This window comes from Cucumis sativus, chromosome 4, assembly GCF_000004075.3.
Source record: "Cucumis sativus cultivar 9930 chromosome 4, Cucumber_9930_V3, whole genome shotgun sequence".
NCBI classification, from domain to species: domain Eukaryota; kingdom Viridiplantae; phylum Streptophyta; class Magnoliopsida; order Cucurbitales; family Cucurbitaceae; genus Cucumis; species Cucumis sativus.
The window spans coordinates 25,437,023-25,451,350 of record NC_026658.2 but is presented as its reverse complement, the minus strand read 5'-3'; the positions used below and the strand labels follow the sequence as shown (position 1 = coordinate 25,451,350).

The following is a 14,328-nucleotide window of genomic DNA, read 5'->3' as shown; positions in this document are numbered from 1 at the left end:
TAACTAAATTTTGGTTTCAGTGAAGTGGTTGTGCCTCAAGTGTAAAATCACTCGGTTAAGAGTTTGATTCTTGCCTACCATTACGAGATAATTTTTATTCCAAATATCAATATTTTTCTGGAAAAAAAAAAAAAAAACATATCCAAGATAAAACTCTAACACATATTTTTTAAAAAATGTAACAAAGTAGATGATCCCAATCTTCCATGTTGTATTGTGTGAATGTTATTAGAGCATTAGTGAAAGGTCGAGGTGTTTTTTTAACATTTTTTAGTGTGTTTATTATATCGTATCCGATACCCCCTATATAAAATTTACAGATTCGCCACTGACATCTACCTCATAATTTCTTTGTTTTGTTATCTACTTAAATGTTGTTTTGTTATCTACTTGAATGGATAAAAAGGAGAAATACAAAAGCATTTAAATGGTTTTGAATTCATAATACGTCATGATGAGGAGATATTGGTGAGTTTGAAAGGGCTAAAAAAGTAAAGATTGAATTCAAACATAACATAACTTTATGATTAAGACTTTGGTTAATATATATGAATGGTATTGAAGTTGTGTGATAAAAACAGAAATGTCCTGAAAATTGAAAAGGTCAAGGGGTGTAATAATGGGAAAAGGGTCCCGTTTCATAGGCTATATATCAAAATTTGGTAGCCGCAAACGCAAGAATAGCTGCGCGGATGATATCACAATTCACAGTCCTTACCCGCATCGGACTATTGACGGTTGACACTCCAAAATTAAGCACGAGTTTTTCTTCTTTCTCTCTTTTTCTTTTGTCCTATTTCTTTTTTTTAGGTCACCACCTTTTTTCAATTATAATATTATTCATCTTTTCAAAATATGAAATAGGTAATTAATGCTGCCAAATTATGTCCACTTAATTAATTCCCATTTTTTAATTATTAGTTGTTTTCCTTTTAAGGAAATTAATTGCTCTTTTCCATGAATACGTGTTTTTTTGTTTATTTTTAGTCCATACATTTATAATTCATTTGATTTTCAAGTTTTCAAAATATAAATTTTTAGTCCTTAAATTTTTTTAAATATGTTTATAAGTTACTACAAGTATTTTATGTTTTATTTTTAAAAATAATTAGATGGTATTTAAAATTTTAAAAATAGTTTTATGGAGGAGGTAGTTTTATAAGTTATTCATCTAATTTAAAATGTCGTATAATTATTTAAAATAAAGGAGCATCTTTAAAAATAGCAAAATAATTTAAAATATTTACAACCTATAGCAAAATTTTGGATTCTGTCATTATAACATGTCAATGAATATCAGTTATAGAATTTGTAAAATTTACTATTTTTAAAAATTTCTCTAAAATAAAAGTATAAAATTAGATAAAAGTTTAGAGACTAAAAATGTATATTTTGAATACTCGAGGATCAAGTGAGTCTATTTCTATAAACTTATGGACTAAAAATGTTTATTTTTAAAACACAAGGATATGTATTCATAAAAACCTATGAACTAAAAAGAAATTTTTTTGCCAACATGAGCTTAGTTCAACTGGCAGAACAACTTCGTTGCTTTTTTCACAATAATAGAATTTCAATACATTTTTTTAATATGTACCTAAACACATACGACTATAACTTAGATTAAAATAATTCATACTCTTAATACAAAACATGGTAACCTAATATATTGTTATAATCTACTTACCAAAAGGTTATTCTTCATCTCTTTATTGGTTTACAAAGATAATCTTTATATATAATATGTTCGTCAATATAATATAGAGATTAAATTTTTTCAAAAAAAAATCATATAAGGTAATGATAATGAATAGCAATTTTAGAAATAATAATTAAATATATAACAACATTTTAAAAAATTACAAATATAGCAAATTCTCTCGATAGTTAATTTTGCAATATTTTTAAAATTTTGCTATTTAAAAATAATTTTATATTTGCAAGTAACCAATTTTATAATTTACATTATTTATGTCAACCATATAAACGCATCATTGGTTACCTTTATTTTTTCTTCTACTTTTTCAAAACCGTCACACCTTTCTTAGAACGGTCAAAGTCCAAAATCCTTTCATGAAAATGAAAAGTTAAAAGAGATAATGAACTCCACTTTCAATATATTGTTTAATAATCATAAAAGAATAAAAGGATTATGTAATGAAGTATTTGTCGATATATTTTTAAATACTTTTTTAAAAAAATGGGTTTATGAATTAAGTTGTTCGAGGGAAACATTTAAAATCGAGAGACGTTGTAAAAAATAGTAAAATATTGAAACTATTTACAAAATACAACAAAATTTATCAAACTCTCTTTAGGACAAAGTTTTTTTTTTACTATATTTTATAAATAAATTGATCTTTTTTCTATTCATGACAATTTTTCTGAAACGAACATGTAGAAAACAAAATTTATGTAATTTAAAAGTTAATCTATCTCCCTGACTTGTATGATGTATAAAAATTACGAAAATATTATCACTTAAGTCTCTACTTTCACTTCTATTGTGGTTATTGTTGGCCAATACTATCCTTTGTCAACCACCTCTGATTTGCACGTATAGAGACTAACTTCATCGACCAATTGAATAATTACCAATACTTCTAATGACCCACTTTGACCACTAACTATAATAACTATTTTTTCACGACGACCTTTAAGACCCTGGCCAACTTAAAACTTCTAGTGGTCAACTTTGATAGCCACCTTATGCAACCAATCACGAGATATTTGATGATCAACTCTAAACAATAAACTTTTCATCAATATATCAATTGGGATAATCAACTACGTTGATCACCTCCAATATGACACAACACTAACGACTAATTCTAATGATGGCTTACAATAAGAACACGAAAACTCGAGCTGTGAAAGTGTGTTATAAATACAAATTTTAAAAGTATTAATTCATAATGTTTTTTGAAAAGTAATAGGAAATAAATAAAATTGTAAAGATGTGTAGTATACTTTATAATGATTATTTAAAGAAAAAAAAACTCACGTGGTTATTTAAAATTTATGGTTCCGCGTTTCTTTTCTCAACAGTGTCGTCTTCTTCCTTCAGTTCTCTCTTTTCAAAATCTCTTACTCGTTTTTTTCTGTTTTTCCATTTCCTATTTAAACTCCATGATCCCTTCTTCCATTTACCACTATCGCTTTTCATTTCTCAGTTTTCCAAACCCGAAACTCCCCTTAGCCTCGGTTCCGACACATCGTTTTCTTTCCCATTAATAATGGCGGACCGTCTTAACTCCTCCACTACTGAACCAAACGACACGTCGTCGGCTAAGTACAAAGGCGTACGTAGGAGAAAATGGGGCAAATGGGTTTCCGAAATTCGCCTGCCCAACAGCCGTGACCGTATTTGGTTGGGTTCTTATGACAAACCCGAGAAGGCGGCGCGTGCATTCGACGCTGCTCAATTCTGTCTGCGTGGTCCTCAAGCCAAGTTTAACTTTCCTGACAGTCCGCCGGAGATTGACGGTGGAGACCGGCTTTCCGCTCAGGAGATTCAAGCGGCTGCCGCGAAGTACGCGGAGGAGCACGGCGAAGAGGGAGTGGGAAATCATGATGAAGGGGTGACGGTTGAGGGCGGCGGCGTTTGGCCGGATAATTGGGATATGACGATGGACGGTGGTTGGGAATTTGGGTTTGGTGGAAATGCAATGATTTATGGTGGGGATATTAGTTTTGGAGTGCAAGATGAAAATATGGAGAAGGAGGATTTTGATAACAATGGTGGAAATCATTTTTGTCATGAGCCTAATTTCCTATGGAACTTTGATAATCATTAACTCTATCAACCTATACCCATTAAATTATACATAAAGGAAAGAGAAAAGCCTACCCAAAGAAAAATAAAAATGGTTGGCTAATTGGCTAACCAAATTTTACTTAGGGTTAGATTAGTAAGTTGTTTAATTAATAATTGTTTAATTGGTACAGTGGATTGGTATCAAAGGTATAATTCATATGTACAATGGGCTAAGTGGGTCTCCTTTTGTTTAATCATATATATGTAGAGAGAAAAACATAAGTATTTTTTTTTTCTTAATACCAATTGGATGTGAAGATTTCAACTCGAGATATGTATACATATGTCATACTGTAATTAGTTTAGTTTTTACTTTGTTCCAAAGTTATTATTATCTTACTTGTTGTCTCAAGTGTATTTTAATTATAATTAAATGATGGAACCATTTTTAATTAGGTCTTCAATATGTGGAAATATATCAAACATTTGAAAAAATTGTATCAAAATACAAAACTCAAACGTAATATTTTAACTTTTACTAGTTATAAAAGAGTAATTAGTGATCATTATTTACTTGTAATATATGTTTGTAATGTTTATGTTTTGGTTGGTTAGTGTAGATTGATAGTAAGACTATATTAAATAAGCAATCATATAGTATTGAAAAATTCCCTACATGCAATATGACATTATTGATTAAAAATGAAAAGGAACAATAATAATAATATGGCAAATTTCAACCCAACATGACTCAAATAACCACCATTTATTTGTGTATTAAAGTCAACAAAATAGAAAAGGGATTACAATTGAACTTATTAAAGTTACGTGTGGGGGGCGTGATTTGTTTTTTTTTTTAAACGTAGATAATCAGAATATTAGGTATATGAACTTATATACATATCGAATTATAAATGTCTGACATCTATAGACTACACCATGTTTGTTTTGTATGAATATTTTTTGTAGATATTTTAAAATATTTGAACTACTTTATATAATTTATATTAAAAGAATGTTTAAATTTACACAATATTTGAAGAACGTCCTTACGGCCATTTTTAAGTTTAGAATTAATTTGATATAATTGGAGCTTATATAACATATAATTTATTATTATTAATTTTAATATATATGTAAACTGATACAAATTTTATATTATTTTTTATATGTTATTTTCGCAACAAAAATAATATATCATATTTTAAGATTTTTTATAAAACAAATTTAAATTTAATTATGTAATGCAGAATAAAGATTAATATATTTAAAAAGAGAAAAAGAAGAAAAAAAATATGTAAAACGAAGATGCCCGATATCTAAAAATCTATGTTGCTGAAGCTATTTAAAACTCTTAAAATGCCCTCAGTTCGAACGTTTTATCAAAATATCATAAATTAAATTTGTAATTTAACATAAAACGTGTTTAAAAGTAAATAATATAGTTTATAAATATATTATGAAACACATCTTGGAAGGATTGTTTAAAGATAAATATTAGCTTATGTTCAAAATATTGAATCAATAATAAGAGTATCAATTCAAGACTTACTCTGTAGTGAATAGAATTTGATTTGACCGTTATTTCCTATGTTATTTTGAAATTGTGCGCTCTTTTTTAAAGGAAGGAAGAGCCACAAAAAGGTTACGGTGGAAATTAATTGATTACCCTTATTAAATACAATATTATGTATTGCTTCTTCACGTCATGCTCATACTTTTTTTATAAAAAAATCGGCGAAAATATAGGGAAAATACATTTTTAATTTCAAGTTTTACTACGTTTAAAAAAGAGGTTTTTTTGAAAACAACATAGAAATTAACAAACTATTTACACTTCCTACCAAATAATATTCTTACACTTAATTTGATTTACACTTTCTACGAGTCAATATTCATACACTTAATTTGATTTACACTTTCTACAAGACGATATTCATACACTTGATTTGATTTTCTAAATATTTTGTAGAAAATTCTATTTTTTACAATTTTTCTTTTTAAAAAACTACTTTTTAGTCTTAAAAGTTTTAAAATAAATTCGAAAGATCTTTCAAATAATTTTAAAGTTTTATTTTAAATAGTTATAATTTAAAATCAAAAGAACAAGGCTCAAAAGTCATATTCTCTCAAAAATGATTTCAAAATTTAAATATCATACCATTTTTTAAAAAATCAAATAAAGAAACTTCTAACATCTTTTAAACTTAATTTTAAAACTTCACGAACTAAAATAGGATCTATTCTCAAAAATACATTTTTAAGAATAAAACTTGAAGGCTAAAATGGTAGTTTTTTCAAATATATATAATTGATCATGCAAAAATACTTATATGCATCAAATATATTCCATCAATTTGTCAAATTAAATGATATCAAGTGACAAATTCTATATATATTTAAATTATCTATTTGATGAGTGTTAAAAAGAGAATGCACAAAAATGAATGCATTACAAATGTACACAATTATTACAAGAATTTAAATAATTGAGATTGTTTCGTTTATATATTCCAAACAAACCCTAATTCAATTATGTTTGATTTCTTGTTTTGTTTAGTTAGTCCAAAACTATAATACACGGAAGAATAAGCAATCTTATATTAAAATTTTTAGTTCAAACAGACATTGCAATTAGTCAAAGTCTTATGTCAATTGTGAGACTACAAATAATATCACACCAGGCTCAATAGATAATTAATGCAAAATTCAAATTCTAATATTAAAACAAACAAACAAAGAAGATGAAAGATGTGCTAACTTGTAAATAATATAATAAACCAAGAGATGCCAAAAGTAGATCAAATGAAAAATGAATAAAATACATGAATACATTAGAGCGTATAACATCTATAATTTCCATTGTGACACAGAATATTCAAAGTACATCTAAAGTAACTGATTTCCTTTTTCTCTTTTTCTTTTCTAGGGTTCTAAACTACTATATATAAATAAATATACGAGTCAATCTAAACGTACCTCAGATCAAGAGATTAGTGACCTTCGGGTGCATTTCGGATACAATTACGACCACTAGGACCCAACAACATTGGCATGGTTAAGCACTACAAGCAGTTTACTGATGTGAGATGATTATATAGAATGGGTGAAATCTGCAGATTTGATTAAGAGCCAAAAGAGTTTTAATGGTTTTATTGTACCCATTAATTAGGAGTGTGGTCGTCCACGAATCAAGATGACAATAATAGCGAGGTCATGGCACGGGCCGAGTCAGGTCCATGATTATTCACACTTGGTATTATGTTTGCTGGAGATACGAGCTTTACAAAATCCTTGAGTTCTGAGAAGCTGCTATGCTCACTATATGGCACTTCATATCTGTATATAAATGAAATTTTATATTACCCTATCAAACAGAACACTCTTGTTTGATCGTTTAGATATAAATATGCAAACTCATTAAAGTTCAATATCAGAACCTTTAAGAACTGGATAGTGCAGTAAAAATGGAAACTCATAGTGCTAACTAATTATTGTTTACTTTGATTTTGTTTTAGATTTGGTAGGCAATATGAGTTTTGTTTTATGTTTTCTCAAATTCACTTTTCAAATATAAATTCTGTTTTCAAAAACTATTTCCAAATGATGTGATTCAAGTATTGGAGATTCTAAAAACAACATAAACAAACCTAATATTTTTAAAGTACTTCATGTTATAATTTTCTGTTTGCACAAAAAACTTGGCTATTCTCGGAACTAACCAAATGAAATAGCTCAAATAACGAATAGATCCAAGAAATTTATTGTGTGAAGCATGCTGAAAACACCTTTCATCATATCTAGAAACAAGTTCTAGAAAATTACCTTATAATTGTACCTTGCTGCCACCTTCTCCCAGGAGATTTCTTCTTTCCTTTTGAAAGTGCCCAGCCGGTAGGAGAGAAAGCAACTATAAGACTGAATCGATTCTGGATACAACAAAATCAACCAATCTAATGGCTTCCGACTTCAGAAGAAACTAAAGTGAAATTAAGTGCATCCTTAAACTGTTCTGAACTCAGAACCATGTGAAAAATATTGTGACATGCTGAGACAACCAGAGTGAAAAGAACAAAAAGTAGTTGGATAAAATTTACATTAGTTGTACGATTATTTTGATAGGTTTGTACATTTTCAACAACTTTTGTCAGACATTTTCTACTAACATCAAGAGTTTGGTGATTGAGAAATGCATGAATTAAACCCTTTTTAACTCTTCGAAATTGTTTGAAGTAAGGGGTGCTGTTGAGCCTGAACAATTGTTTAGTCATGGAGCCTATGGTGCAAGGAGTTAACATGGAATGAACTGGATATCTTTTAGTTGTGGAGCCCATATACTATTTGAACTAAACAATGAGTGAAGATAACAAGTCAACTTTTCGGGTAACAAATCCCCCATAGTTTATACAAACAATCCATAATATGTGGCAAGTAAAAACTGACTCAAGAAAAAGCACACATCTAGAAATCAGAATACGTCAAGACTGCAAATCCTGTATACTAAAGATGGTCAAAACCTCAATAGTAATTACGTGCAATGCAAATAGGTAAGTGAATTGCAATCATTTGAAACATGCAAATGAGGACGTTATAAATCCAAGTAAAATGAGGATTAGATTGCACTACTCACTGCATATTGAGTCGATACATGCTTCAGTCGTTTGAAGCTTGCAAGTGTCCACAAAGGTACAACATGTATGTGGCTTTCCCGCTCATTCACTGTAAACCACTTCATGTCCTCCGCTGAGAACCCCAAGCATTTCAAAATCCGTAACTTTGCGGCAGTTACATAGACCTTCTTGCGCAGGACACGAGCAACTTCCAAAAAAAGCCGTTCCTTCCCTGTTAGGAATAAAGCATAATGGTAAGAGTATATCCCATGACCTACAAAAAGAAGAAAAAGAAAATACAGACCATGTAGTTGGAAAACGAAGTAAACGCTAAGACTGAAATTTAAATCCAAATTTTACCGATGGTATAACATCCAATCAGGAAAAGAGTTTTAGGGTTGAAAGCTTCGGCTTGAATGGCATCAATTACAAATTGTATAACGGTCTCCTGCTTTGGAAAATCATACTGCAGCAAGTAATCGATGAAAGGGAATTAAATGATATCATAATCGTAAGAAATGAAAAGGCAGCAGCATATTTCTACGCCCGTAATGACCTTTGGGAACATGGACAGAAGTACGATGAATGGGAATTTAACATTCGAGTCCATATAGACTTATGAATGGGAATATAATTGAGCAATTACGTCAACATTTATTAGGCATTTACTATAGGACATTCTCCATTTACTTAAAGGTTAAAGCAATGACCATAAACTTGTTAACTTATAAACTCGCACTACATCTTCAGTTAATGACTTTGAATTAGAGGCATAGTTTTGCCTTAAACATTATAATTCTGAGCATACCCCAAGCTAATATTTCTTTTGAGAGTATGCTAAGTAAATAGAAATAAGCAAGTGGTATACCTAATCCTCATTCCCCAATAATAGAGTTACCTGTGGATCACAATAAGTGGTATCAAGGACCAGGGTATGGATACGACATGTTTGAAAAACCGACAAGCCTCCCATTTGCTCACAAAATCGGAAATCCCCCGTATGTAAAACAGCCTGCATGACGAGAAGAAAAGTTGTTCGCCAATTAGAATATGAAAAGGGATGGTCAGTGATTAGAAATTAGAATGTGAATAAAGAAAGCTAATTTGGACCACACCTTACCATTGGGTGGTTCAAAGAGTATGATTATTGAACCAGGGCAATGATTAGCATCAAAACAGGTTACATCTACTCCGGCAATGTTAATCTTTTGGTCGAGGGGTAAGACTTGTAACCTTTCCCATGGAATTCCAATCTTCATGTTTACTAGCTTTGCTGTTATAGTTGAACAATAAATCATTCCATGACAAAATGACTTCGTCAAACCTTGATAATCTGCGTAAGATTAGGTTTCTGTCAGAAAAAAGGCCAATCCGTTTATAAAAAATTGGACATCGTGTATCTCTTTAGTCTTTACACAATAAGACTTGCAGTTTTAAATGAAAATATCCATCTCAAAGTTTTTGGAAACATTAAGGAATCAATTGACAATATCTGATTGAAATATAAAGATCTAACGAGAAAAACTCATTAATGTATTGCAATGAGACACATGAGTAATACTCAACGTGGATAGAACAAACAGCCACATGACAACCAATTTTAAGAAGCTAAAATCATTCTTGCATAGTCAAAGAATCAAATTTATCAAAGTTAGAAATATAGTGAATGTATAGGCATAGTAACATCTCATAGTTTATGAAGAAAATCCAAAACAAATAAACAAACAAATTAACGCCTCACCAAAGATATTCTTTTATAAAAATAAAAAATTAACAAAAGTTCATTGTACTCAAGAAAGCAAGCCCTTATAAATATGACTACAGATATTTGAACACAATGTGAACACCTAACGATAATATGACTACAGATATTTGAACACATGCAACAAATCAAAATTATAAATAGTAATACTAGATAAAATAGAATGGTGTCAAACTGTAAAAGCAGCATGCTTAGCTCACAAATACACCAGGCATATTAGAATGTACAGCGTGAAGCGGCTATGGGGCATAGATACACTACTCAAAATAAAGTTTTCATGATTCATATTTTAAACATGTACATAACAATAGAAAGGAAAGAAACAGAAAAATAAATGTTATTTAAAAAATCTCATTTCTGCTTCTTAAATGTAATTTTAGCCTAATTATTCGAAAAATTAAGTTTTTGAAGAAAGAAAATTCTCATATTTCAAGGAATGATGCTTCTTAGACTTCAGTAAACACTTAAAACGATTATGTGCTACATAAAATTTAAGGTTCTTATTTTTTTAAAGAGTATCATGGAAAAGTTCAAATATGTTTCACACACATCCCCATACTAAACTATGAAGAGAAATACCGATTAAGGAAGATTTCTTCAGCAAATTTCCTTTTCTTCTGACTCACCTTAAGACTAAAATGCAAAAGTGAAAAATAAAGACGAGTAACTTTAACTTACGATCCATATGAAAGTGGGTAAGAAACCAATGGAAACAATCTCCTCTAAGATGTCGAAAAGCATCCTGCAAATATAACAACATGCAGCACTTAACAGTGAAATGTTCACATATAACCATTCTTTTTAACATGTAGTAATATCATGTATTAAACAGGAATGAAGACGATCTCCATAAAAGAAAACTTTATTTTCCTTCTCAACCAAACGCCCATGTTAAACCAATATAACCAATTCCTATTAATATATATATATATAGATAAAAACGAATAAAGCATTAACGGACAACAAACAACTGTTCATCAAATTAGAATAACTCACCACTCTAAATGGTGTCCCTGGTATACAACTCCAGACTGGAACATTCCCAAGCTTTCGATTTCTTACATTTCTTTTTGCAGTTTTACCTTTGTTAAGAGAATCGGGTATTTTTTTCCCCACATCTTTCTGAACACTAGAGCTGCTGCATGGATTTTTTTTATTAGTGGCAAAGCCTGGGAAATAATCTGTGATCAACTTATTCGGAGGTGTTTTATTAGTTCCATTGGTTGATCCTTCACGCCCATCTGAACCATTGTTACTCTGTTGCCCAGTACTAGAATAGGCACGTGAATTCGTGGAAGTTTCAACCAAAGAAGATTCTTTTCTGAGTTCAGAGAGAGCATGTGTGATCTTCCTTCGGGGGCCAAGGGCAGTAATACCCATATTATTGAGATCCTTCAAAGAAGAGATTTGCAAAAATCAGCATCAAAATAGAGATTGACAGGGTGAATAGGAGAAAATTCACCCCGAAAAAGAAACTAATAAATGAAAAATTAGTTTAACTACAAGAAAAAAAGGAAAACAACATGTTTTATTTTAAGAAATGAATTTCAGAAGTATACAAAATCAAAGGAGATACAAAAGATTTCTGGTCAAAAGAGAGGTGATAGAAAAAAAATAGTGCATTTACACTCGGACATCATAAGGAAAAAAAATACGATCAAAGAAACTATCATAGATGTCCTCCTTATCTTGACCGAGGCCGTTGATGCACTCGCGCTAAATTATGTTCAAAAAAACTAACATGTTCTAATCATGTGGTTATCGCACTCCATAGAAATAACATCAGAAAATCTTTTGCTTGGACAAAATATAGTTCTTTCGTTAGTATTGTTAAAATAATCATATCTAGTTGTACAACACTATTTGATAAATTCATAAGCTTTCTTTTGATATGTAGATGAACTTTAACATGAATTAATTTCTAATAATGAGTGAATGACTATCATAAAGCAGCAATTAGCTGCTTACTACAATAGTAAAATTTAACCATGCAGAACATCTCAGGGAAAATAATTCATACACATAAACTTGAAGAAGCACACCTCATCTGTCAACCACTGTAACGTGTCCCAATCGACCTCCTCCCTAACAAAAAGGCCTTCATACTTTGATAAACCAAGATCATGCAACCATTTGAGAACAGTTGAAAATTTGGAATTATCGGACTGTCGAGGACCTGAAGTTTGCTTTTTATCAGGGGTGAGAGCAACCTGCAAGAGAAATTTAAGATTCAAAATTATCATGACATGAATATATGATAACTCGTAGCGTAATCAATTGCCAATTAAGAAGCCTAAGTGACGAGTATCTCAACATTTAAACTGAAATTTTCAACAACTCCATATCAGAAGTTCACACTAGTAGCAAGCAGGTAGATAAACAACAGGAAAATGCTGAAGCAAGAAGAAATCTACATCAGGGGTAGAAGCATAACATTCAATATACGATTACATATAGACACCCAATTGCATTTACTTCAAGATTTTAAAGAGAAAAATAACAGTTCAGACTTGTAAAGTGAATAAGTTATTTGGACTCACATTTTGAGCTTCGGCGTCCACTTTGTCAATACAATCATTGGTATGAACAAGACGTTGCTCGTCACTAAGATCAGAAATATCAACCCCACAAAGAGGACATTGAATCAGACCTTCTTCATCCAACATAAAATCCGTTGCCTCTATACCAAATCCCTCTCTATTAATACCATCTTCCTCATCCAGTTCCGAATGCAGATTGAGCAACAAATCTAGCTCTGTATCCGACTCAAAATCATCACCGCTCACCTTGTCATCTCCACTGCCACTGACCCCAATATCATAATCTACTCTCGAATTCACTAACCTAGATTCAATCGAATTGACCAGGTAGCCCCCCTTTCCCTTCGACCCTTTACACTCATCGATCGCACCAGAAAACTTATCATCCCCATCAACTATCTCCTCTCCCGAGTTTACATCATGAGTTTCGTAACTGCAGCCAACAATACTCGGCTGTATCAAATCCAAACTACAACCCAAATCAATATCCGAAGCTCCGAATACCTCACCATCATCCAAAGCAACAGCGCCATTTTTTTGGCGCTTAAATCCAACATCGCGATATGTTATAGAGGGCACATTTTCCTTACCGGTGGCCGTCTGAGTAGAACGCCTCGGCCTCTTGGGAGTGGAAATGTGAAGGGATAAGTCGGAGGTCGCGAGGGGTTTTTGCGATCGCGAGGAGAGGAGTGTCTGGGTAGAAGGAAGAAAATCGTCTTCATCGCCGGCGTTAGTAGGTATTTGGAATTGAGATGAGTGGTGACGGCGGTGAGCGTCGTCGTTGGTGAGGGGCATGAGGGCGGAGCAATAAGAAGCAGTGAAGATGAAATTGAATTGTGGGCAAAGGGAAGGTGGAAGAACTCGAAGAAGAGAGGGTTTTGGAACACAGAGTTTTGAAATAATGGCGCAAAGGAAAAAGAGGGAAATTTAGATTTAGAGCCAATTTTGTAGACTTATCGGGCCGGATAAACCCCGGTTTGACTCGGTATGGTATCAAACCGGGGATTTAATTGTTTTGCCGGTTGCGGATGGGGAGAAGATTCATTAATATAAACACACATATGCATATAATATTATTTATGACATTATAAGTACATCATATGTAGCTAATACAATAGCTTTTAATTGTATATTAAATTTATAATAAAATGCTAAAGTGTTTTTTAATTAATCATTTAAGTAAGAAAAAACAATAATTATTACTATTTATTTAAAAATAAAAATAGAAGGAGGGAGATTTTCTCTTGCAATGACTAAAATGAGATTTTTAATTATGATCCGCTCTCCCAAATGGAGAATGGGATGGAAATGGTTAAGAAACTTTTCTACGGGAGACGAGACGAAGAGTGTATTCCTGACTCGTCTCACCCCATTGTCATCCCTACTCTTGGGCATGCATAGACTAACAAAGATACGGATTGTTTTTTTTTTTCTTCTTTTTTTTTTTTGTATCATGAGTAGAAGCATGGTAGTGATTTTCTCTTTTGTTGAGAAAGGTATGATTTTATTTTATTTTATTATATACTTCGCGCTCAATACTTTTCTTATTTTCAAAATCCAAATGCTATGGTTGTGGTTCCGAGAGTCATAGTAGAATACAATCATACCTCAATTTTACTTAAAAGTATCAATAATATATTATAGAAATTCAGAAACTGC

At 31.3% G+C, this 14,328-nt stretch overlaps 2 protein-coding genes across 3 annotated transcripts; one reads left to right on the top strand and one right to left on the bottom strand.

Moving 5' to 3' along the window:
• The first annotated feature begins 3,137 nt into the window (after positions 1-3,137).
• LOC101218849 (ethylene-responsive transcription factor ERF017) lies at positions 3,138-4,087 on the top strand. Its single transcript, XM_004141392.3, has one exon. It carries the CDS (start codon positions 3,237-3,239, stop codon positions 3,795-3,797), a length of 561 nt encoding a protein of 186 aa, XP_004141440.1. The 5' UTR covers positions 3,138-3,236; the 3' UTR covers positions 3,798-4,087.
• Positions 4,088-6,511: 2,424 nt separating this feature from the next.
• LOC101218609 (DNA cross-link repair 1A protein) lies at positions 6,512-13,597 on the bottom strand. Of its 2 annotated transcripts, XM_004141391.3 has the most exons (11): positions 12,670-13,597; positions 12,172-12,339; positions 11,126-11,521; positions 10,808-10,871; positions 9,483-9,700; positions 9,266-9,379; positions 8,728-8,833; positions 8,388-8,599; positions 7,583-7,686; positions 6,919-7,096; positions 6,512-6,822 (listed from the first exon to the last, which is right to left on the bottom strand). In XM_004141391.3, exons 1-10 carry the CDS (start codon positions 13,462-13,464, stop codon positions 6,949-6,951), a joined length of 2,325 nt encoding a protein of 774 aa, XP_004141439.1. In that variant the 5' UTR covers positions 13,465-13,597; the 3' UTR covers positions 6,512-6,822; positions 6,919-6,948. The 2 variants fall into 2 exon arrangements, with proteins under 2 accessions (XP_004141439.1, XP_011654208.1); XM_011655906.2 differs by having other exon boundaries at positions 6,512-7,096.
• Positions 13,598-14,328: the final 731 nt, after the last annotated feature.

What these genes read in the sequence shown, in the direction of transcription:
- LOC101218849 (XM_004141392.3), top strand. Translation starts at nt 3,237, where the DNA reads ATGGCGGACCGTCTTAACTCCTCCACTACTGAACCAAACGACACGTCG.
- LOC101218609 (XM_011655906.2), bottom strand. Translation starts at nt 13,464, where the DNA reads ATGCCCCTCACCAACGACGACGCTCACCGCCGTCACCACTCATCTCAA. An exon ending in GATTGGATGTTATACCATCG is followed by an intron (nt 8,600 to 8,727) that starts GTAAAATTTGGA and finishes TATTCCTAACAG; the next exon opens with GGAAGGAACGGCTTTTTTTG. An exon ending in ATGTATCGACTCAATATGCA is followed by an intron (nt 7,687 to 8,387) that starts GTGAGTAGTGCA and finishes TGTTGTATCCAG; the next exon opens with AATCGATTCAGTCTTATAGT.